General features: G+C 39.8%; 1 protein-coding gene across 1 annotated transcript in view; it reads right to left on the bottom strand.

The window, feature by feature from the left end:
* Cyp19a1 (cytochrome P450 family 19 subfamily A member 1) overlaps window positions 1–18,261 on the bottom strand; it is a 29,350-nt gene extending 11,089 nt beyond the window's left edge. Inside the window, exons 1-3 of the mRNA XM_005316566.4 lie at window positions 18,083–18,261; window positions 12,248–12,398; window positions 3,595–3,749 (exon numbers count right to left, since the gene is read on the bottom strand). Coding sequence (XP_005316623.1) covers window positions 3,595–3,749; window positions 12,248–12,398; window positions 18,083–18,227 — 451 coding nt within the window. The 5' untranslated portion in view covers window positions 18,228–18,261. The remainder of the gene's footprint in view (window positions 1–3,594; window positions 3,750–12,247; window positions 12,399–18,082) is intronic.
* Between the last annotated feature and the right edge of the window lie 3,970 nt (window positions 18,262–22,231).

Raw genomic sequence — 22,231 nt, 5'->3', positions numbered from 1 at the left:
TTATTTTACTCAACCAACGACTTGCTAAGTGATTCCTAGTTTGCTTTTCAATGTTTCCCATGGAACTGGAAATTCAGCGGCAACTGCTTATTAGTCAACAGTACACCAGGCCCTTGATACATTGTTTGCCAAATGGAGGCTGAATGAAGGAAAACAGGTAGAGTGAACTGGCCCTGCCCTCCTCTTTGCTTTGTTCCTGACCACCTGGGCAGTGGCTTTGGCTTATAGGTCCTGATGCTTATAGGTCCATAATGAAAGCTTAAGCTCCTCTGCCCCTCTTTGATATGTTTTTTTAAAGCTTCCTTTAGGAGTAGTCTCTTTTTGTAGGTCCTTTTATTATTCAGACTTGCTGTTAAAAGTCCTCCAGACAAGATGATAAATTCTGAGGAACTTTGTAGGTAACTCCAGAAGGTCACTTTCTCAGAAGAATGGAAACAAATAAAATAAAACAACAATACAACAACAAAAACTTTGAAGTGGCAACAGCCCATACATCAAGGCAGACTTTGCACCTGAGAAAGGAGCCCTGAGGAGTGGTTTAGACCTTTAAGATTTCCATACATGTAAAAAAGAAGATTGAGATAGGAGCATTCTTTCTGATTTCAGGAAGAACCCAGCAGACAGGAAGGGCCAAGGCATTGTTGTTCTCTGGGTGGCTATCACATCTGCAAGTGGAACAAATAATTCCTTAATGATTCACCCTATTCATGGAAGGTTAGCTTCCAAAATCACTGGTGGCTTTCTTCTAGGGTGATACATGATTTGCTTCTGTGTCTAAGAGCTTGAAGGCACATTTCACATTGATAGGCAGAATGTAATATCATTTCTTATAGGCAGTAGTGATTATATTATTTAATTTCTAAAAATGTGTTTAAAAATATTATTTATCTAGGCCAAAAAAAATTGAGCAAGTAATCAAATTTCTTCAACATGGACAAACTTTTGGTACTTTCAGGAAACATATACCTTCTTTCCACCCTCCTGCCTCTTCCACCACCTTCTAGGATAAACCCTTTCCTAAGGTGCACTTAGCTTTTTTTCTGTAGACACACCCAGTAAGTTTAAAATTTCATTAACGTTACTGGTTTTGATACCAAAACCTGTGTCCACCTTTCTGGTGTATCTGAAAAACCAACAAGGAACCTAACTCCAAAAAGAGATTCCTCAAAAAAATGCTCAGGACTCTCACTGACTATAAAGAGTGAGACACCACAATGAATTTTCAATAAGCCCTTAGCTTGGTAGTTTGGGACATTTAATTTTGGGTGCAACTGCAGCACTTTTATTTAAAAAATCTGATCTTACATAAATAGGGCTAATCTAATCAAAAATTCACAAAGATGTTTTGATTAATTTAATTTGCTAGTACTACAGTTTCTACTCTCTCTCTTTGTGTGTGTGTGGTGGGGAGGTTTACTGGGGATTGAACCTCGGGGCACTTTACCACTGAACTATATCCTAAGCCTTTTTTTTCATTTTTTAATTTTGAGGTCTTACTAGTTGCTAAGGCTGGCCTCAAACTTGTGATCCTCTTACCTCAGCCTCTCCAAAAGCTTGGATTATAGGTATGCACCACCACACTGGCCTTAGGTTCTACTCTTTTAACATTTCATATACCTGTGGACTCCCCTCCATCCATCCTGAATCACTTCAGTAGCTCCTGACTGTTCTCACTGCTAAAAATCATGCTTTTTTTTCCCCTAATTAATCATTCACTCTGCCAGAGGAGTTTTTCTAAAAACACACATAGATCTATGTCATTTTGCTAAAATCTTTAGTGATTCCTCAAAGCTCTTGAGATAACCTCAGAAGGGTTTGGTGATCTGACCCCTCCCTCCACGTGACCTCATCCCTGCATGTATCCAAGCCAGGTACCAGGAATTATTTACAGGTCCCTGGATATGTCATGTTGATCTATCCTTCTTTGCTTTGGCATATTTTATTGCTTGCCCCTAGAATGTCTTTGTTATACTTGCTTAATTAGTAGTTTTAACTTCTTTCAAAATTCATGGTAGGCATCCACTCCTCTGAAAATTCTCTTTATCCCTTGGTGGCTTGATGGCCCATTGGTCTGTGCTCTGCAGCACTGTGCATACCTTGAGCATTACTGTCATCTAGGACAGTATTTGGTCATGTGCTGGCCTGCCCCTTCCCAATCCCAAAGTTAACCACTTTCCTAAATACTAGTTCACATATTTATTTAGAGTCAAATGACAAGGTAAAATAAAATTTACTCTTCTATGGGATCTTAAGGCATTATTTAATATGTTCTTCACAATAGCACAAGAGTGTAAGTTTTATAATGTTTATCAACTTCTGTGAATAAGAGAACTGAAGTACAGAGAAGCTAAGTGACTTGCCCAAGGTCATAGAGCTAGTTAGTGACAACACTGGGATTTGAATGAACAACCTATAACCCAGAGTCTTACCCTTGTACATTAATCTATTCTGCAGTATTGTAAGGCCTGGGGATATTGATTTGCCCAGAACCTACTAATATGTTACAATGGAAAAAGGGAGTTGGCAGGGATGACTCAGTGAAGGTCCTTGAGAGGAAGAAATTATTGTGGATTATCCAGGTGACCCAAACTTATCATATGAGAGGATGACTAAGGGAAGAATACTGAGTATCTAAAGTCCACCTAGCTCCAGATCACATCACTGACAAGATTTCCAGGGCACACTTATCTTTCTTGATGCTTAATATTAATGTCAAAGGATGGGCGTTAATATTCCCAACAGTTTCCTTTTGAGGAAGACATAGTAAAAGAAGAAAGTCACTGAATAAGGAAGCTTGAAATCAGGTCTCCTGCAGGACTTGCTGTGCTTCCTGGGTGAAAATCACACTCCTCTAGGACTTTATTTTCTTAACTATAAAACTCAAAGAGACCAGATGAGGCAAGATACACAGCCCTTCCCTGTCCTAAAGTTTTCTAATTTTCTTCACAAATTGTTTTCTCCTGAAATGTCATGATTGTTAATGATTCAACAACCACTCTGTTCTATCATGTTTAATCAAACATAAGGCTGACACTGAATTCTTAATTGAAATGATCCTACGTATACCAATCTCTTTCTTCTTCACATTCATGAATTTGCTTTCTATGTTCACAGGAAGAACCGAATTTGTGGTGGTTATAAATGTAGGCTCTGGTGTTACATCTTGGGGACTACGATTTATTAATGTTGGAACCTTGGAGAAGTTTCTTAACCTCTCTATGCCTTAGTTTTCTCTTCTGGAAAATGCAGGTGATAAGAGAATTCATCATATAAGGTTGCTGTGGGATTAAAATATCAAGTGTTTAGAACAATATCTAAGATATAATAAAGGTACAAAGAGCATTAGCCCTTCTTCTTATTAGTATTATTTCAAAGCTGTGAGACAGCAAAATTTTAAATATAATTTTAAAAATTTTTTTAGTTGCTGATAGATCTTTATTTTTTTAATATGTGGTGCTGAGAATCGAACCCAGTGCCTCACACATACCAGGCATGTGCACTACTACTGAGTCACAGCCCCAGCCCCTAAAATATAATTTTAAGAAAGTCACATTCATAGATAAAATAGAAGTATGTAGCTGAGCCCCTGCTTACCTTTCATAAAAAAAGGTCGTACTGCTCTCCAGACGTCTGGATTATTGTTAAATATGATGCCATTCTCATGCATACCAATGCACTGCAACCCAAGTTTGCTGCCAAATCGAGAGATGTAGTGACTGTGCTTCATTACATGGAACATACTTGAGGACCTGAAAAGAGAGCAAACCACGGTGTTAATTCACCATGGAGAGAAATCATGGTGATGCATCTTGACTGTGATGGCTCCCTTAGCAAATTCAGGTGCAATGCCTAGTTTCTAGTATTCAGGTTGAATGAATACATCTGTTGGCATGAGAGCACCATCTCCAATTGAATCAGTTCTACCTACTGACTCCTTATCTGAGCATCACAAACAAAAACCAAACACCACATTGTTCTTTATTTCCTCTTCTTCTCTAACCTCAAGTCACCAACCCATTAACCACCACCAAAGTCAGAGCTGCAAGGCTGTTATGAAGAAGGATCCTCTGCACCACAAGAGTCAGGAGAGCTTCCAGCCTCCTGGCTTCCATTTGGCCCCATTTCAGACAGTGCCACTGCCTGTAAGAGTGAGTCACAGAATTGGAAGTTGCTAGAATTATTGAGGTCTTGTTTTGTTAGTTTGGAACCAATATTTCTGAGTTTATCACCCAACCCCTAAAGTCTCCCATCAGGCCTAGTCCCTCCAGTATGGTATCAGGGTAGGCTCAGAGGAGATCACCCTGGGTACTTCTGGCCCTGGGCTTGGTCAGAGCCTGGATGGGCTGGCCTGGAAGGCTCACTGTGCTGATGAGAGAAATTATCTATGAGCACTGTGTCTCGATTTGTCTCCATAATGACTTATCAAGGTCTCCAGGGTAACAGTTTTCTCCTAAAATATGGGGTGTTACAAGTATAGGGATAGTGCAGTTTGCATGGTGCCCAATATGCAAATTCTCGATGCATAAAGTACATTGTTATTTTCTTTATTTCAGATGTGGCTATTTTTTTAAAAAATTCTGGTGAATTGAATATTTATACAAGGTTTCATGTATTCAGTGCCACTTTGTCTCTCCCTCCCCACTTCTCTGAAATTTTGTTTCTCAACTGTAAATTCTACTATGGAGATTTTCAGAACACATAACCCTTAAAATTTGGGAGTGGCTACACACAACTGATTCTCATCTGGCCTGGAGAGGTTATCCTGAGACTTGCTCTTCCCTCTCAGAGTTGACACTTGGCTCCTAAAGGATGACTTTACCTTAGTGAGCTTGTTCAGATAATGCTTGCCAAAATACCTTCCCATAGAAGTTACTGTGTCAAAAGAGCTTTGCTCTAACTGAATGGATTAGGTGTGAACTCCATATTAATCAAACACATTTGTGGTATATTCCATGGTTCTACTAGAATTTTAAATTTTTCTTACCACTGAAATAAAAGCAGTGATAAGAAATGAAAAAAAATGTAACAATTACTTTTTAGAAAATAAAATAAAATAAAATATTCTCCTGATTTTGCTCCAGAGAATATTCACCAAATGACTTCAAGTTTTGGACAAGTTATCCTCTTAGTAGCAACAAAAATGAAAATGAGAATCTAGATGTTCCAATATATATATACCAGCAAATTAATTTTACTGGCAGTTAAAATTGTATGCTACATAGAAAAACCATACTAAAGGGAGGACTGAAATTCTTAGTAATTAAAATATTTGAAACTCTTAACTTTTCTTATGTTCTCCTACCTCATTCTATAATTAAGGCAGAAAGTAAGTAAATTTTATATTTTTTGTTTGTATCTAGAAATTTGTATCTAGAAATTCTAAGTACTTCGAGATCAAGCAGAATACTATTTTCCTGATATGGCCCCTAGAGATTCTGAAAAGTATGTTAATAATATCGATTTATTTCTTTGAAAAATTTGCTCATCAATTTTAAAAAGAATGAATAAGAAACTTCAGTCGAAAACCCAACTAAGTGTTAACACTACTTTTTAAATCTTTGCGTCCCCTTTAGGGGGAGCCAACATCTCAGTTATTTTCAGTCAGAAGCTCAGACTTGGCTAGTGACAAAGCCAATCAGGCAGAAGTGGTACCCAGAGCGCAGTATCTGTGACTGGCCACAAGAGAGCAATTTAAAACAAGGTTATTTATCAAAGTGAGGCTGGGTCTATCTAAGCAAAGTAAATTGGGAGAGTGAAGAAGATAAGGTTAAGGAAGAGAAAGGAACCTCAGCCCAGACTCCTCCTGGCCCTGGCCTTGTGTGGGCTGGCCAGTGACACTGGCTGAGGAAAGCTTCATACCATTGGGAAAGTGAGGATTTCTCAGCACTGAGGAGACACCAACTGAGTCTTCAGGCTTAGAAAGGACAGTGGACAGTGTAAGATATCTGGTTATTTGGGTCATTCTTCTTCTTTAAACATGACTAAAGTCAAAAGACATTTCCAAAGAGGGTAAATCTATTGTCTAATCAAAATGAAAAGTAGCCAGGTAGTAAGCTCTTAGATGGCAGGGAGGAAATACCTCAATTTTTATTTTATTAAATTTACACACCTGTGGCCAGGTTGACTATGGTGAGTGCTAGAAAGAGGAGAAGGCAATAAAGGAAATAATTGGAAACAAACATTTAAGAATACTTGCCCATGCGTACACTCCTCTGCGTCTGAGACCCAATTTCTATCAGTCCTGTCACCTCTTCACTGTCCTTTGCCTATTCTAACACTAACCCAGCTTAAAGTCTAGGGTTGCAGCAAGAGAAATACCATTCTCATAACAGAGATCTTACCATAACCACCCTAACCAAGTGATCAAATCAAGCTAAACCCAGCCCTTAGCTTACTCTCGTGTTTGCACAGATCACACAGTATATGTGTACCACACTCATGCACACATACTCATACACTCACCCTGATGACAGGTCTCAGTTAAATTCAGATGGGCCCTTAGTGCAGCAAGAAATCCAATTCCATCTCCCAAGTCTATTCACACTTCTATGTGACTATTCTCCACCCTCACCCTCACTCCACCCTGTTGGGTCTCAGCCAGAGGTTCTATTCCTATTTTTCTTGAGGAAATAGAAGCAACTAGAGGAAAGTCCCCAGAAGCTACAACCACTAGGATCTGGGTCCACATATTCAGTCTTCCCCCAGTTACTGTGGAGGAAATTCTATGTCCCATTCAAGGCCAATCCTTCCTCTTGCTTTGGGGACTCCTTCACATCTCACCTAGCAAACCCTCTCCTTCTCCTGTATCAGCAATTTCACTCTGTGGTTGGTTGTTCCCACCACAACCTGCATGCTGTGATTTTCCTTATTGTGAACATGCAAACTCCTTCGACTGTGCATCCCTCTCCAGCTAGTGGCCCATCTCCTACCTCCTTTGTGTCAAACTCCTTGGAAAAGTTACTACACTTGCTACCTCTGACTCATCACCCTCTATTCTCTCCTCTGGCCAGAATTTTTCCCCTTACCATTCCACTGAAAGTGTTCTCTTCAAGGTTACCCATGACCTGTCTGGAAGCAACACTCAAGTGTTACTTGGCCCATCAGCGGAATCTGACATGGTTGACAATCCCTCCTCCTAAAGTGCATTCTTCACCTTGCTTGCAGACCCCCACTCTCCCTTGGTTTTTCTTTCTCTGTTTGGTTGTTTCTTCTCAGTCTCCTTTGCTAGATTCTGATTGCCTTAAACTGGATACATACTAGTCTCCCCTATCAACATCCACTCAGATGTCCACTGGGCATGTCAAGTCCAACATGTCTGAATCTAGACATGATCTGGATATCTCCCCACTCCACACTAACTCAGGTAATGATGTTCTCATTCATCCAGGCATTCAAGACAAAAAAACTTGAGCATCACTTAATTATTCTTTCTTTCACGCCCAACATCTAACCCAACAGCCAAATCCTATTGGCTTTTCCTTCAAAATGTGACCAGAATCTCACATCATCATCTTACCACCTCTCTTGCTGGATTCTGAACCAGTCACCATCATCTCTTGCTGAACAGGTCATTCTGCGCCCATCCCTTGTCCCCTCACTGCCAATTCTAAACAGAGCAGTCAAAATTATTCTGCTGAAACATGAACAAGCCAGATACGTCACTCCTCTGCTTAAACTCATGCAGGGTAAAATCCAGAATTGTTAAAATATCCTGCAAGGGCAGACAAGCTCTGATGTCTTATTATCACTTTAATCTCATGTGCTTTGTGCTTCCACTCAACTACTCTAATAATATCTTTGTAGTTTGGTCCTTGAACATTCTTATCTCAGGACTTCACCACTTGTTATTCCTTCTGTCTAGAATAATTTTTCTCTGGATTTCTACGTGGTTCACTTCCACACTTCCTTTAGGTCTTCATTTAAGTGCTAGTTTCCCAGTGAGGACTGCCTCAAATTGTTAATTTACAATTATACGTCCATCTTCTTTCCCTACTTTTTTCTATTTAGTACCCGTCCACCTAACAATCATGTGACCAGGCATCGGGTTTGTCCAGGACTGTCCCTGTTTTAGCACAGAAAGTCCCACATCTTAGAAAATCCTCTAATCTCAGGCAAATTGAGACTGTTGGTCACACTTCTAATTAATACATAACTTTATAACATTGATTGATTCAGTCAATGCTGGACCACATGTATGATGGTGATCCTATCAGATTATATCACCTTGTGACATCACAGTCATCTTAATGTAAGTATTCTGTATGATGTTTACACAATGACAAAATTGCCTGATGATGTATTTCTCAGAATATTCCCCCGTTGTTAAGTAACACATGATCATACTAAATATTTCACTTGCTTAATATTGGTATATTAACAATGTATTGCTTCACAAAGATAAGGATATTTGGCTAATGTATTCCCAAAGTATAATATTGCTGATTCTCCAGAGTGTAGAACTATACCTGATAGACAGAGCAAGTTCTTAGTAAATATTTATTTAATGAAAGAATGGAAAGCCAATTATGATTATTAAAACTTGAAATCATAGAGTGCTTAGTATGTAATAGATTCTTGATGGGTATTGAAAGAATAACTGGGTGAATCCCTTGTAATTTTACACATACTTAAGAAAAGTATGCAAATAAAATCCTAATAAGTATATTAATTGCTGGAAGATATACATATAAAACTTGAATTAGTATGTTAATTACTAATTTCCCTTTATGGTTGTTACTCAAAGGTTTTGGGTATTTATGACAGAACTAATATGTACATATAGTGGACATATGATATCAAGTACAGCATCTATAAACCCTCGCTTAAGTGTAGCTGCCTGGGAGCTAGGCAGGGGAACTGTCCATACTTCATCCACAGATGACCAGAGAGGGACCTTATCTCAAAGCCACAGGTTGTTCAGGCAGCATGACAATAGCACTCATGCCTGACTTCCTTCCCTGAAGTTCTGTAGCCCCTAACACTTTGGAGTTAAGCTGGCTGGAAAAGTTGTATTGAATGCTACACGGTTGGAATGACTACAGACTTCAAATTTTAAAAAGAAAAAAGTAATATGGCAAACTATTCACATAAAAATAAAAAGCTTTCCGAGGTCCGATGGGGTCTTTTCAAGAGGTACGGGTAGTTCTGGAAGGGACTTGAAGAGCAGGCAGGGAAAGGAGATGGGGAAAAACATGTCCTATTCCTGAGGGGAGCTCTGCCTTTAACAACAAAATTGAGCGGCTCTGAGGCAATTAAGGAGAACACAAAGACTCCAACAAGTGAAAAGCCGGAGAGAACAGGACAAGAAAAGACTCAGAGAGCTGGGGGAAGGGCAGGTAGGCTGTGTCCACGCCTCTGTGTGAATCAGTGCCTGAGATGGTCAGAGTGCCTAAGGTCATTTTCCTAATGAAGATAGGCAGAGTGGCCAGATGCCATCCTAATGGCAACAAGCATCCTACTTCAGGGATTGTCTTTGGACACCCAGGAAATGTATCTGGTGACCTCAGTGTACCATCTGAGTATCTCCTGAGAGGGATTTCTGCCTGATTCTCCACTCTCAAATCCATCATTCTTCACTCCCAATTTAGTCCTATGGCACCACCACCGGCTGGACTCAAGGGTAATGCAACAAGACAATGCCACTTCAACTGTGCTTAGCTGTTTCCCCTAACCCACCACAAAAGCCCTCTTGTACCAGAACCTTCGTCCTCTTCCTTTCTCTTTAAATGGGAGGTTCCCAAGCTCTGCAGGCTGCTGAGGAGTCCTGAGGAGCTTCAAACACCACTAATGTCTGGGTTCCCACTTCAGAGATTCTGGTCTCAAAGCTTGGGCATTGGGCTTTTAAATCTCCCTGAGAGACTCTAATATGCATCTAGGATGAGAAGCCACTGCTTCAAATGCTGACCATGGGTGGACCTCCTATTGGATAAATATTCTGAGGGTCACTTCACCTGCTTGTCAAGGGAAGCAGGTGTCAGGGAAGGCAGACTTGCAGAACTGAGGAGGGCTGGAAGGCAGCATGCTGAGCTGGGGGCTGAAAAAGCAAAATGTTTCAATCCCCAAACCAAAGGACAGCAGTTCCAGGACTTTTTTGAGACAGTAACCAGTTTTAAAAGTGATTGTAAGTACTGATTTTTAAAATGAGAACATATTACGATATCAAATTCAAGCCAGGTATGGTAGTGCACACCTATAATCCCAGCAGCTCCGGAGGCTGAGGCAGGAGGATCAAGAGTTCAAAGCCAGCCTCAGCAACTTAGTGAGATCCTAAGCAACTCAGTGAGACTCTTTCTCTAAATTAAAAAAAAAAAAAAGGGCTGGGGATATGGCTCAGTGGTTAAATACCTTTGGGTTCAATCCTGGTACCAAAATATAAAAAGTAAAAAGGATATCAAATTCACTCAAATTTGACTGACCAGAGCTCAATTGACTAGGACAAGTAAAATCAAAGAGTAATTATGATCTATTGAATACAGCAATGGTTCTCAAATTCAAGTGTGCCTCATAATTACCTGGAAAGCTTATCAAAACACAGGCTATATGATTCTACCCTCAGGCTTTCCTTTTTAGTAGGTCGAGATGGGGCCCAAAAACGTGCTTTTTTTTTTTTTGTACTGGAGATTGAACCCAGAAACACTTTTAATGAGCCATATCCCTGGTCCTTTTTTTTTTTTCTTTTGAGACAAAGTCTTGATAAATTGCTTAGGGCCTTGCTAAGTTGCTGAAGCTGGCTTTACACTTGTAACTCTCTTGCTTCAACCTCCTGAGCTGCTGCTGGGACTATAGGTGTATGCCATTACACCTGGCAAGAATTTGCATTTTTAACAAGTTGTCAGGTTGTTTGAGGCTGCTGGTCCAGGAAGAACATTCTGAGAACCACTATAGCAGTGTTTTATAATGAACCCAGGGCAATGACATGTCCACCTGCAGCCATTTATGTTTAGTTGTATAAATGTGGTCTGCCTTAGCTATTCTGGAAAGGGCTTCAACACCGAATGAAACAAACAAACAAAAAAAACCCTGGCAAAAATTGAAGTATTGGACAGATCCAAAATAACATTACCAGGTAGTCTGAAATATTTGGAAGTATAACACATTTTCTCTCACTGCTTCCTTTTTTCAGAATCTGTTTGAAAGAATTGGGCTTTGAGGATACCATGATATTTAATGAAATGAAATATATAACCTTGGCCTGAAAAATTCATGCAGTTTCCAGAAATGCTTTACTTACATTTTGATCGATAGTTTATGTATTGGGATGAATAATTCCAACAAATTACTAAAACGCCTTGATGAGTTTTCGTTTGTGGGTAAAGCTCTGTCAGGGATTGTAAATTAAAAAAATTATCAGTGAGACACTGTTGGAAGATAGCTTTGTTAAAGTTCTTGTCAAGTTATCTGAAGTTTAGTGAATTATGCCTTCTTTGAAATGCTTCACTTTTTTAAGATCAATAAGCAAGAAAACTAGTGCACAGTTGATATATATTTGGTTAATTCTAGAGTGAGGTCAACATACTAAGGTAACTCAGCAAACACGATGATGCAGGGAGTTAGGACATTGTTTCTTAATGGGTGATGCTGCTCCTGACTTATTTGGAATTGCCAGGCCAGGATACTGGCACACAGTCTTAGAGGGATGGCAGCGCCTGAATGGTGCCATAGCCTGCTGTCTGCTGTCTCTGAGGACTCTGAGACTAGTGTTAGAAACACTCTAGAAAACTACTGGTCAGATCCTGCATCTCAAGTTTTGTTCTAATTTTTTATTTTAAATTTCTTGTGTGTGTGTGTGTGTGTGTGTGTGTTTAATGCTTACTTGTAGAGATAAGACCAAATTTTTAGAAAAGCAGAAAAGATAATGCCTCTCCCTAAAGTCTGTTTTTTCAACACCATATCGTTTGGATTCTGAGCTTCCACATCCACTGCTCAGAAGTTTTGAATAATTTCCCAACTTTCCAGACTTCTTTATCTATGTACCTCTGGCTTCAATCCAATTATTCTGTTTGCATGCAGTATTACCTAGGAATTACTCACCTTCGTTATAGCAGTAAAAACATAGCCTTACCAAGATATCAAGGAATCAAAATTACTTTTTTTTAATAGCAAAAACTTCAGTCTTGATTTTAAAGTACGCATGATGATGATGATGATGATGATTATCTTGGGTGCTGGTGATTGAACCCAGACCCTTGCACTTTACCACTGAGCCACAATCTACCCCTGTGTCTCTGATTTTTATTAACAAACTTACTTGCTGATAATGAGTGTTTCTTCTCCACCTATCCAGACTCTCATGAATTCTCCATACATCTTGTTGTAGTAGTTGCAGGCACTGCCAATCCCCATCCACAGGAATCTACCATGGGAAATGAGGGGCCCAATTCCCATACAGTATCCAGGACCTAGGATAGTTATCAGAACATTGTATTTTAGCAAACCAGAAATACTTGTTCTTTTATATCTAAATGTTCTTTTTGGAGGAGGGGTGCTATCTTCAATGTGTTTTGTTGGCCTTTAGAAACATTATCACATATGAAAGGAAAGCTGCTGAGCTAATTCTAGCTCAATAACCTCTTAGGGCCCCAGGCCTGTGGATAATGAGAGTAGGTGAGCAAAGTAGCTGCCACTTGTTGCATGCCTTCTTTAGGGCTATTTTAGGGGTGACACATAATCCTCTGAATAACCCTTTAAACATTAAAACCCTTTTACAAAATTTGAGAGATAAACGTTCTTTATATCTATCTGTGACTCACTAAGAAAGCAATTTAAAATGGAAACCAAGACAAGCTTCACCTGGGCTCTTCATCCCTCTGTAGTGAAAAGTACTTCAGAAGCCCATCACACTAGCTCCATTTGGTCTCAGTCATTTCAGTCTCAATGAACTGGAGGCTGTGTGCTGATCTCTTCCCAAGTCACACAGTGCCAATGTGTTTTGCATACAAGCTAATTGGTCTTATTGGTAACAAGTGTGGAACCCATGAAAACTATTTGGCAGTTTGGTTTTGTCTGAAAACTTCTGGTTTTGAATGCCCCAGTTGACAGAACAGATATGTCAGAACTGGGCAGTTTGGAAATAATCCTTTTAACTGAGAGAAGCAAGATCTGCAAAGATAATGTCTAATCGAAAAACATTCACATCTTCTTTTTCCTCTCAAAAAAAGATTCAGTTTAAGAAAAGAATCTTAGGCTAAGTCTCATGAGGCAAAATAAAGCTAAGAATGAGGGATTAGGCAACAAGTCTTCTCAGTGTCTAGACTAGTTTGAGTCCCGTGATCTCGTTTTAGGCAAGAGCAGTGGCCACTCACATCCTTCCTTATATAGTCAGGGATAAGATTTCAAAGAACCCAAATCCAGGCAATGACTGGGGAACTTGATGTTGCTTACAGCAGAGAACAAACTTGGTCATTTGACTTTACTGGTTTTGGCAAACAAACTAAATAAAAACAGTCAGGATGGTCTTAGGAGTTGCAAAGTAGTCATTTTTGTAAATCTTTCTTCTTTAATTCTATTCTGTCAGTTAAATAGTTGTGAAGCCAAAACATGCCTGACTGTATAAGAGAACACCCTCACCCCCCAGGGCTATAGCTGTACAATAATCTAGATAATCAAAACTTTCACTGGAATTATCCAAACAATTTTTAACCTTATACTTTGCAATGACTGAGTTAATAAGAACAATACCGTCAGCTCTTTTTCCCCTTTTAAGGAGATCTTTGTTAATATCTATAAAACCAAAATATTATCAAAGGGTCATTAATCTTGTGATTATTTTAATAACAGTATATATTATATAGTAGATGTTTGACTTTATTAAAATAATTCCATATTAAAATAATTCATTGAGTTCTTAAAAAAGATTTGAACAAATAGATTTGATTGAACATATAGTTCCCTAAAATGTCATCAGATATAGAAAACTTTCGTCAGTTAAAATAGGTAATAACAAACTATATCATTGGATATTTATAGCTTAGCCATACTGCATGCTCAGTGTTTCCTTAATTTTCAAAATTCATAAATTCAAAATTCATAAATATATGCAGATAACATAGAGAATGAAGTTTGAATGTTATTCTTATTTAAGGTATTTTACATTTTGATAAAAATGGGAAAAAATGTCATAGAACACACATTTAGTTCACAAGAGCCAAATAGCTACTTGAATTTGAGTAGAATCATTCAGCACTCACTCACTCAATATGCAAGTCCCATGAGAAACAAAGACATACAAATAAAACACTGCTCTTTCCATCTTTTATCTAAAGGTTGGTGCCATGAAGAAAACCTTATTATCTGGGAGCCACCATTCCAACTGAATGTATAACAGTGAGCTGGATTTGGTAGCACACCCCAAGAGTCCCAGCTTCTCAGGAGGCTGAGGCAGGAGGATCACTTGAGCCCAGGAGTTTAAGGCCAGCCAGGGCAACATAGTGAGACCCCCCCATCATTTTAAAAAACCAATTTGCAAAATATAAAATTTCAAAATGAAAACATTTTAAGACATAAGATATGACTGTGGAGAGCTGTATCTACTGAAAAAGGGAAATTGCAATAACCCTGAAGTTTGGGCTGAGAACCTTAGTGTTTTAACCCTGCTGAAGAGGAAAAATGCTCTGGGAGGATAGAAACTTGGGTAAAATATTAGGGGAATATTCTGATTGCTTCCACATTACTCTGCTGTCTGCTTTGGGAATGCTTATCTAGGCATGCAGTGATTGCAGGAGCCTCTTTCACACCCTAAGAGGAGTAGTAAATCCTTCACTGCATTTTTGTGCAGAGACAGCCTCCTTGAAGCCAACAGCTGGGATTGCTCACCGGCTGCTCTAATCAAGAGCTGTTGTATTCCACACCTCAGAATATATCCCAACAAACCTGTGCATACATGTGTTCACAGCCATGCCATCCACCAGACTGGAGATGCCCAAAGTGTCCTTAACAGTAGAATTGGTTTTAAGCCATGAGATGTTCATAGACTCAATACCACGTGGCCATGACACAAACTTCAGCTGCATGCCACAACATGGATGGATCTTACAAACATAATATCCAGCAAAGGAGCAAGACAGAAGAATAAATACGCGAATGCTTCGATTGTTCAAACACTTAAGACTAGGCAAAATTAAACCATTTTGTCTGGGAATATAAAATGAGGAGACCAAACTATTAAAAAAAAAAAAAAGTACGGGAGTGACTGTCACAAAATCCAGGAAAGAATTTACTTCCAGGAATGAGAGAGTGACTGAGAGGGCACATGAGGAACTTCTAGAATGCCATTAACATCCTATTTCTTGTACAGGACCATGATGGTAAATCTTCCATTACACTGTGCACTTTTCTGTGAAATAGTTTCTTAGTGGGAAAAAGAACATGTTGCCATGTCCTCTTCCAAGTACCCTGCTCTGGGGATGTGGTGCCCAGGACAGAGTGTGGCATCTGGAGGGAGAGGACCCACATTCAAGGTTAGGATGGTTATGTGTCCTTGGAGAAGGGAGAGCTGCCAGGTGCCAGGTTTTGAGAGTCCTGGACGGAGATCAGTGGCCTTAGGGCATCTCTCAGAACTGAAGACTACAACCCTATCCCCCACAGAAGTCTTTCCTCCCCCAGATTCTCACTGCTCCCTTCTTGGCACTATGCCATCTAACTGTCGGCCACTTCCCAGGCCAGAAACCACACCTCTTGTCTTCACATGCCCTCCACCCTTAAACGCCTGACCTGGGAGAGCTTCTAAGAAAACACAAGAAGCCTAGATGTGAGTCCCAGTTCCATCGTCTACTAACAGTACAACATCTGCCCTCTTTGAACCTCAGTTTTTTGATCCACAGAAATAGGCATTAACATCAACCTCACCAGAGAAAACGGGTGTGGATCTGCCTTGTAATTTATAACTTAAGGTCTTTTAATCGTTATGCCTTCTGAACTCCCTTCAGTTTTTGACAACCCTGAGCTTCCCCGGAACCTGTAAAACCAAGAACCCAGTGATCCCTGATGCAAGGGAGCTGGCAGGAGGAGTTCAGAAGAAGAGAGCAGCAAGAACTACCACCCCAACAAGGACCATTTTCTCATCTTCCCACCCCCAACCAGGAACCACAGGTTCTTAGTCTGTGCCACTAGAAGATTCTAACCAAACCTCAAGTTAGCACAAAGCTAGAAACTCCCTGGTCAGCTAAGTGCTCATCGACATGGGACTGAGGACCTCCCAGGCATCCCCTATGCTCTCACCTTCCTTCCACTGGAGAGCTGACAAGCCATTTCCCTTCTCTGGGCTTTCACCCCTCACTTGTAAAACTCCTCGGTTTCTCACTCTTGTCATAACATGTCACCTGGCAAGGCAGATCACTTGTTCTGAACCTTTTATCAAAAGAAGGAGCTGGGCCCATCTTTGTGGCTCTCAACCCTGGCTACCCATGAAAAGTTACCAGAGGAAAGTTTTTAAAACATCAGCCTGGGGCCCCACCTCTGGCAGAGCAGAGGCCCACTGTACTATCAATGTGATCTAACTGCCAATGCTCCTGGCCCAGAAGTGAAGGACAAAGTGAGATGCCATCTAGCCTCATGACCCAGGGCTTTAAGGCTTCCAGTTTTCACACTTATTCTGCATAAGATGAACTTCAGACTCAAGGGTTCAAGGGAATATCACTGGTGCTTGCAGTACGAGAATCTAGTTGGATGTCTTTTTTTTAAATGCATTTTCCCAGGCATGGAACATCTTCATTTCAAAAGTCTGGGGGAGGGCCTGGGAATCTGGGCCTCACTGATTCTTCTAATAACTAAAAGTTAGAGAACCTGTGGCTTACTGGATGGGCAGACAATGCTGACCTCTCTCTCTTTGCAAGCTGCACTGATAATAAGTGGATTAGACTTTAACACTTCAGCCTATGTCAGGGAAGAGAAGGAAAAATCTTTCCACCCCTCCCTGCCATACACATTCACTTCACCTCTACCATTCATTGACCCTGACTTAGGAGCCCACTAGACAGAGGAAAAATCCAGTGAAGAAGAGGCACATCCGGAGTGGGAGTTCAAGTCAAAGACCAGAAAATCTTTCTTCAGCTCTAAGCCTCCTCCTCTGGAGATGACCCAGAGGCTGGAGAGCAGAGAACAAAATTAACTAAATATCCCAATAAATTTGGCATTCAAGTAACCAGGCTGAATCAGACAGAGAAACAGGCAGTTAACTGGGACATTTTGAAAAGAATCCAGACATGCAATATTTTGTACCAGTCTCATGTGCCCATTTTCAGTTACCCTATATCTCTGAGGCTCAACACACTTAGAAATGTAATTACTATGCTCTTGAAACTGTGTTATTGGATAGCTTATGGAATTGGGAACAGGTGCCTGCCAGGAGGCATTTACATTGAAAACTAAAGCAACAGTTCTGGTAATTCTGAATTAATCTGAAAATTAAAGCAGTAGTGGTGGAATGGTAGGATTTTTCCATTGGGATTATCTAGATAATTCTATTATTCTTTACTCTTAATTGACCCATGGGTCTTGTTAAAGATTCCATCAGGTTGTGGTGTGCCTATAAAATGGTGGTGGCCCCCATTCTTCTCCCATTGCCCAGGTCCCATTCAACTTTCATGGTGATGCCACAATCATTAAATTGCCAAGAAAACAAAGAGAAAGGAGAAATACAAGAAAGGGAGAGGGTGCAGGTAAGGCAAAGTAGGAGGGAGAAGGAATGGAGAAAGAAGGGATTCCAGAGACACTTCAGCCACAGGGCAAAATTGGAATGGATTTAAATATATTTTTTTTAAAAATTAATAAAAAACCCTGGAATTCTACCTTGTTCCACCCCATCTCAAGCTTGCTTTAAAAAGCACTTGTGTCAAGTCTATTTTTCCAAAGAAGTGTGCAGACTAGATGAGTTTATCTAAGATATTTTTAAAATGCTTTCATTTAAAATGTGCAAGTAATAGTTATAAACCTTTTAACCTCAGTCCTCATTTGCTATCATGACCATGGTCTTCAGAGATCTTACTAGGGTTTGCTCTTCGTCCTTTTGCAAAATTTTCTTTATGATCATGAATCAAAAGCCTGAAGAAACAATATCCTTAGACACAGAAATAAGCAAGTGACTTACCTGGTATTGAAGATGTGTTCTCATAATTCCAAATCAAGAGAAGAAGGCCCATGAGCAGCAGAATCGGCATGGTGCCAACATGTATGACTTCTGGCACTATGCTGGTGACATTATAGTGCATTGGATTCAGCATTTCCAAAACCATCTTGCTCTCATCAGCCTCAGACACAGCAATTTAGAGCTCTATGGAAATCAAAGGGGCAGAAAAGTTACTAGAGAATCCCCTAACAGGTTCGTCTATGACTCCAGCTGCTTCAGAGGATGCTGTGTTGGGGAGATCAGTACTTTGTTTTATAATGTGATTGGACATTTAGACAAGACAAATTTGTGGTTACAAGTCAAAACAAGCAAGCCCAAGAAAGATCTTTTGGCTTGAAGTGCAGCATTTCTGACCTTGGTAGAGTCTCAGGTTCTCTTATATGCGTGGTCTGATAGAACCTTATCATCTTGCCCTTGAGTGGGTAGAGTGATGCGCATTCCCAATTGAGAGCCAAATCTCTTACCAAAATACAAGAAAACGAAGCTCATTCCAGAAGTGGAATCATTCTGTGACTTCATCAGCAGATTTTGTTTAGGCAATCTTTTTTCCTTGAAGCCAAATCAATTAAAAAAAAAAAACAAATAAAGCAATCTGGCAATCCCTTTCCTTAATCAAACGTTACTTTCCCAAATAGTGAGTTTCTATCGCAAGATAGCAAGACCAAGACCCACTTCTTGGACATCATTGAAATGTTCTCAGAGCCTCCCATTGGATTGTCTATGGAATTCAAAGTAACTCATGCAGAATGTCTTTCTCTTGTGACTTTTTTAGGATCTAAAATCTCCTGCACCATAGCCTAATTAAGCAGTATCCCTGGAGTCAACATTAAAAGTAGTGGGGAAAAGAAGAATGGGAGGGGAAGAATAAAGGAAGAGGATAGACCGAGTAGGATGCCACCTGTAAGAGACTCAGGCCACTCTGCAGCCTTATCCCAACAGGGCTAATCCTGTGCAATACAATCCCTTGTCAGTTTGATTGCTGATTCTGCTGTTTTTCAACAATCATCTGCTGTGGAGTCTGTCTTTACAGCCAGGTTTTACTCTAGAAGAGAGTTTCAGGGGTGGTAGTTAGTAGTTGAAGAGGCCTTGGTTGAATAAACTCGTACAGTGAAAAGTCACCATTAAATCCTTTTTCCAGTGGCAGTTGATATGCTGCAAAGTTTGTCTTTTTTTAGAAAGTACCCAAATTTGGGGGCTGGGATTGTGGCTCAGTGGTAGAATGCTTGTCTAGCACATTGAGGCACTGGGCTCCATCTTTATCAGCAGATAAATAATAAACAAACAAACAAACAAATAAATAAAAGGTATTGTGTCCATCTACAACTAAGAACAAAATATTAAAATAAATTAATAGAATTTTATTTAAAAGAAAGTGCCGAAATTTGGTGGGACTTGCCATACTCTGAAACAGACTTTGGCTCTGTTTTACCTAGTAATAAAAGTTTAAGTTCATAGATAGGGCTTCTAATTGGATGTCAGGAGCTCTGTGAATTTCCTGAAATGTCCAAAATGTCATGTCTGCTCACATGCACTTTTGAAGGGAGAGAGCTTCAAATTTTATCAGATGCTTAAGGAAGATGTAATTTTACCTTTCCCCCAATCTATAAAAGATATTAAACATCCAAATACCAATTTCTGGCAATTACAAAATTTTCACAGGATAGTTAAATTTACTTAGTTGTTTCAACATTTTATTGATTCATTTATTATTTCACCACTTAAATAATCATTAACACTTAAGTGCAAGGAACTGAAAAGGTCCATGCATATGTGCGGTAATTTTGTTTTTGCTGTCTTTTAACATACATGAGTTGGCTCTGAACATTTAGAATTGTATCTGTTATCATCTGACTTCTTTATTAATGAATAGCTACTTTGAATAGCTTGAGGTTGTTTGTTTGTTCTCTTTGTTTTAGGTTTTTAACTCCCAAAATGAAATTTTTACATCTTTCTGAGTAAGCTCTCTGTGACTTTCTGACAAGCAGGACCTTTGACGTTTCTATGTCTGACAATACATGAAACCAAGGTTAAAGGTGTAAATGAGGAAACTGGTTATAACCAAAAGGATGAAGATGTCTGGAGGAAATAATGCCAGCAAAAACCTTCACATTAAGGGAACTTTCAGAAATATTTTACAACATTGAAAGTGCAAAGTGTAAGGTGTTGAAAGCTCATGCAGATCTATAAAGGATTATGACACTTCGCCAAGACAAAAAAAGAGGCTCTGTGGAGATAGAGAGAAGAAAGCAACACTGTCCAAATATCCTTGATCACTTTTTTTTTTTTACTAAAAAAGAAATTAAATTACACTTTAATTTTAAATTAAATGTAAATTAAATTTAAAATTTGCTGTTTCTAGTGTTTTAATTTATTGCATGCTTGTTTTTACTACTTTTTTAACTATATATTTAAAACATATGATAAGAGTCTTTAGTGTTTGACAGAAAAAAAATTTTTTTGAGAGAATTTTGTTTAATATTTATTTTTTAGTTTTCAGTGAACACAATGTCTTTATTTTATTTTCATGTGGTGCTGAGGATCGAACTTAGCACACCCCCCCCCAACCCGCATGCCAGGCAAGCGCGCTACTGCTTGAGCCACATCCCCAGCCCAGAGAGAAAATTTTAAAGGTCAAGGAACAATTTTAATTACAATTAATTATAATTATAATTTTTCTCTTGATTTTTAGGCTTGCATCCAAGTTTCAGCTTGCGTGGGCAGGACAGGGCAAGTTGAATGAGCATGATGCTAATAAGGAGAAAGAAACATCAGTAAGGAACAGAGAGAAGGTTGAAGACCCAGACCTCAAAAAGCAGGAAACTGTTCAAGAAGCACCAGGACTGGAGATGGGGGAAGAGACACTCATCTTCACTGCCCTCTGAGAGTTATCTTGTCAGGTCTTGCCATTGTTACTTGCAGTGCAGTCTCTGTTGCTTAGGCATCATCCCATGCTGGGCTGGCACTGGGGTTTTGGCTATCTGATTTCTCTGGGCTTGTAATGCTGTGCTACATGTACCCACAGATGTCTTAATACTTCCACTTAATACCCTGCCAACCTCAAGGTAAGGCAATGTCATTCCCTTACTCAGAATCCTCATCTTGGTTTGGATAAAAGCCTGAGTAGACAGAATACAGCCTAGGTGTCCTGATGACCTTGGTGTCAAGACACATCAGAGCCCCACAGTACCAGAATGTACTTTTTTTCTCTATTAAGAAATTAAATTACATTTTAGTACCAGAAGGGATTCCCAGATATCCTGGTACAACCTATGAAGGGAGGGGAGGCAGGTCCTGAACTCGCAAATGTGCATCCCAGCCTGGTCAGATTCTATTACATCCTACCTGCCAACATGGAGTAGGGGTGGGCATGTTCAGCAGGAAATCTACCCAGCCACCTTGAGTCTGAGGGCTAGAAGCCAAGCCTGCCCTCCTTATTCTCTCTAGCATTCCTGGGCCGTCCCTCTTTTATGCCCCCACTCTGGGGGGAACAGAACCCAGCTATGTTGGTTCCCCCTGATTCTCCCTTTTCTTTGGGTCCCCATAGGGGGACTGACTCCTAGGGCTGCCATTAGAGGCAAGAGACATGTGACCTTGGCCCATTGGGGCTCACAGGGTCTTAAAGAGGGAGGTTTTTAATGATTGATTTTTAATGGATGATTTTCTGAGTGAGGAAAAACTTCCTGTTGGGGGCAGGAAGTGGTATAGCTGGAGAATATTCTATTTCTAGCAGTGAGGGGACTGCTGAATGATACTGGGCAGGACAAGGCAAGGGTTGAATGAGCATGATGCTAATAAGCAGAAACATCAGTAAGGAAAAGAGATGAAGTTGGGGACCCAGACATCAGAAAGCAGGAAACTGTACAGGGAGCACTGAGACTGGAAATGGGGGAAGGGACACTTTTGTAAAGCCTTATAGGCTGTGATAAAGATGCTTGAATTTGTCCTAAGAGAAATGAGAAACCACTTAGGGCTTTAAGCAGGGTGTCAACAAAATCATATTTGTTTTGAAAACCTAAATCATATGGCTGCAGAAGAATACAATGGGGGTGGTGGGTCTTAGAGTGGGCAAAAAGAGACCAGTGGAGAGTCTTCTGTCATTTTTCAAGTAGG

The sequence above is a fragment of the Ictidomys tridecemlineatus genome, chromosome 5 (assembly GCF_052094955.1).
Source record: "Ictidomys tridecemlineatus isolate mIctTri1 chromosome 5, mIctTri1.hap1, whole genome shotgun sequence".
In the NCBI taxonomy this organism is placed as follows: Eukaryota; Metazoa; Chordata; class Mammalia; order Rodentia; family Sciuridae; genus Ictidomys; species Ictidomys tridecemlineatus.
This window is presented reverse-complemented; position numbering and strand designations above follow the sequence as displayed.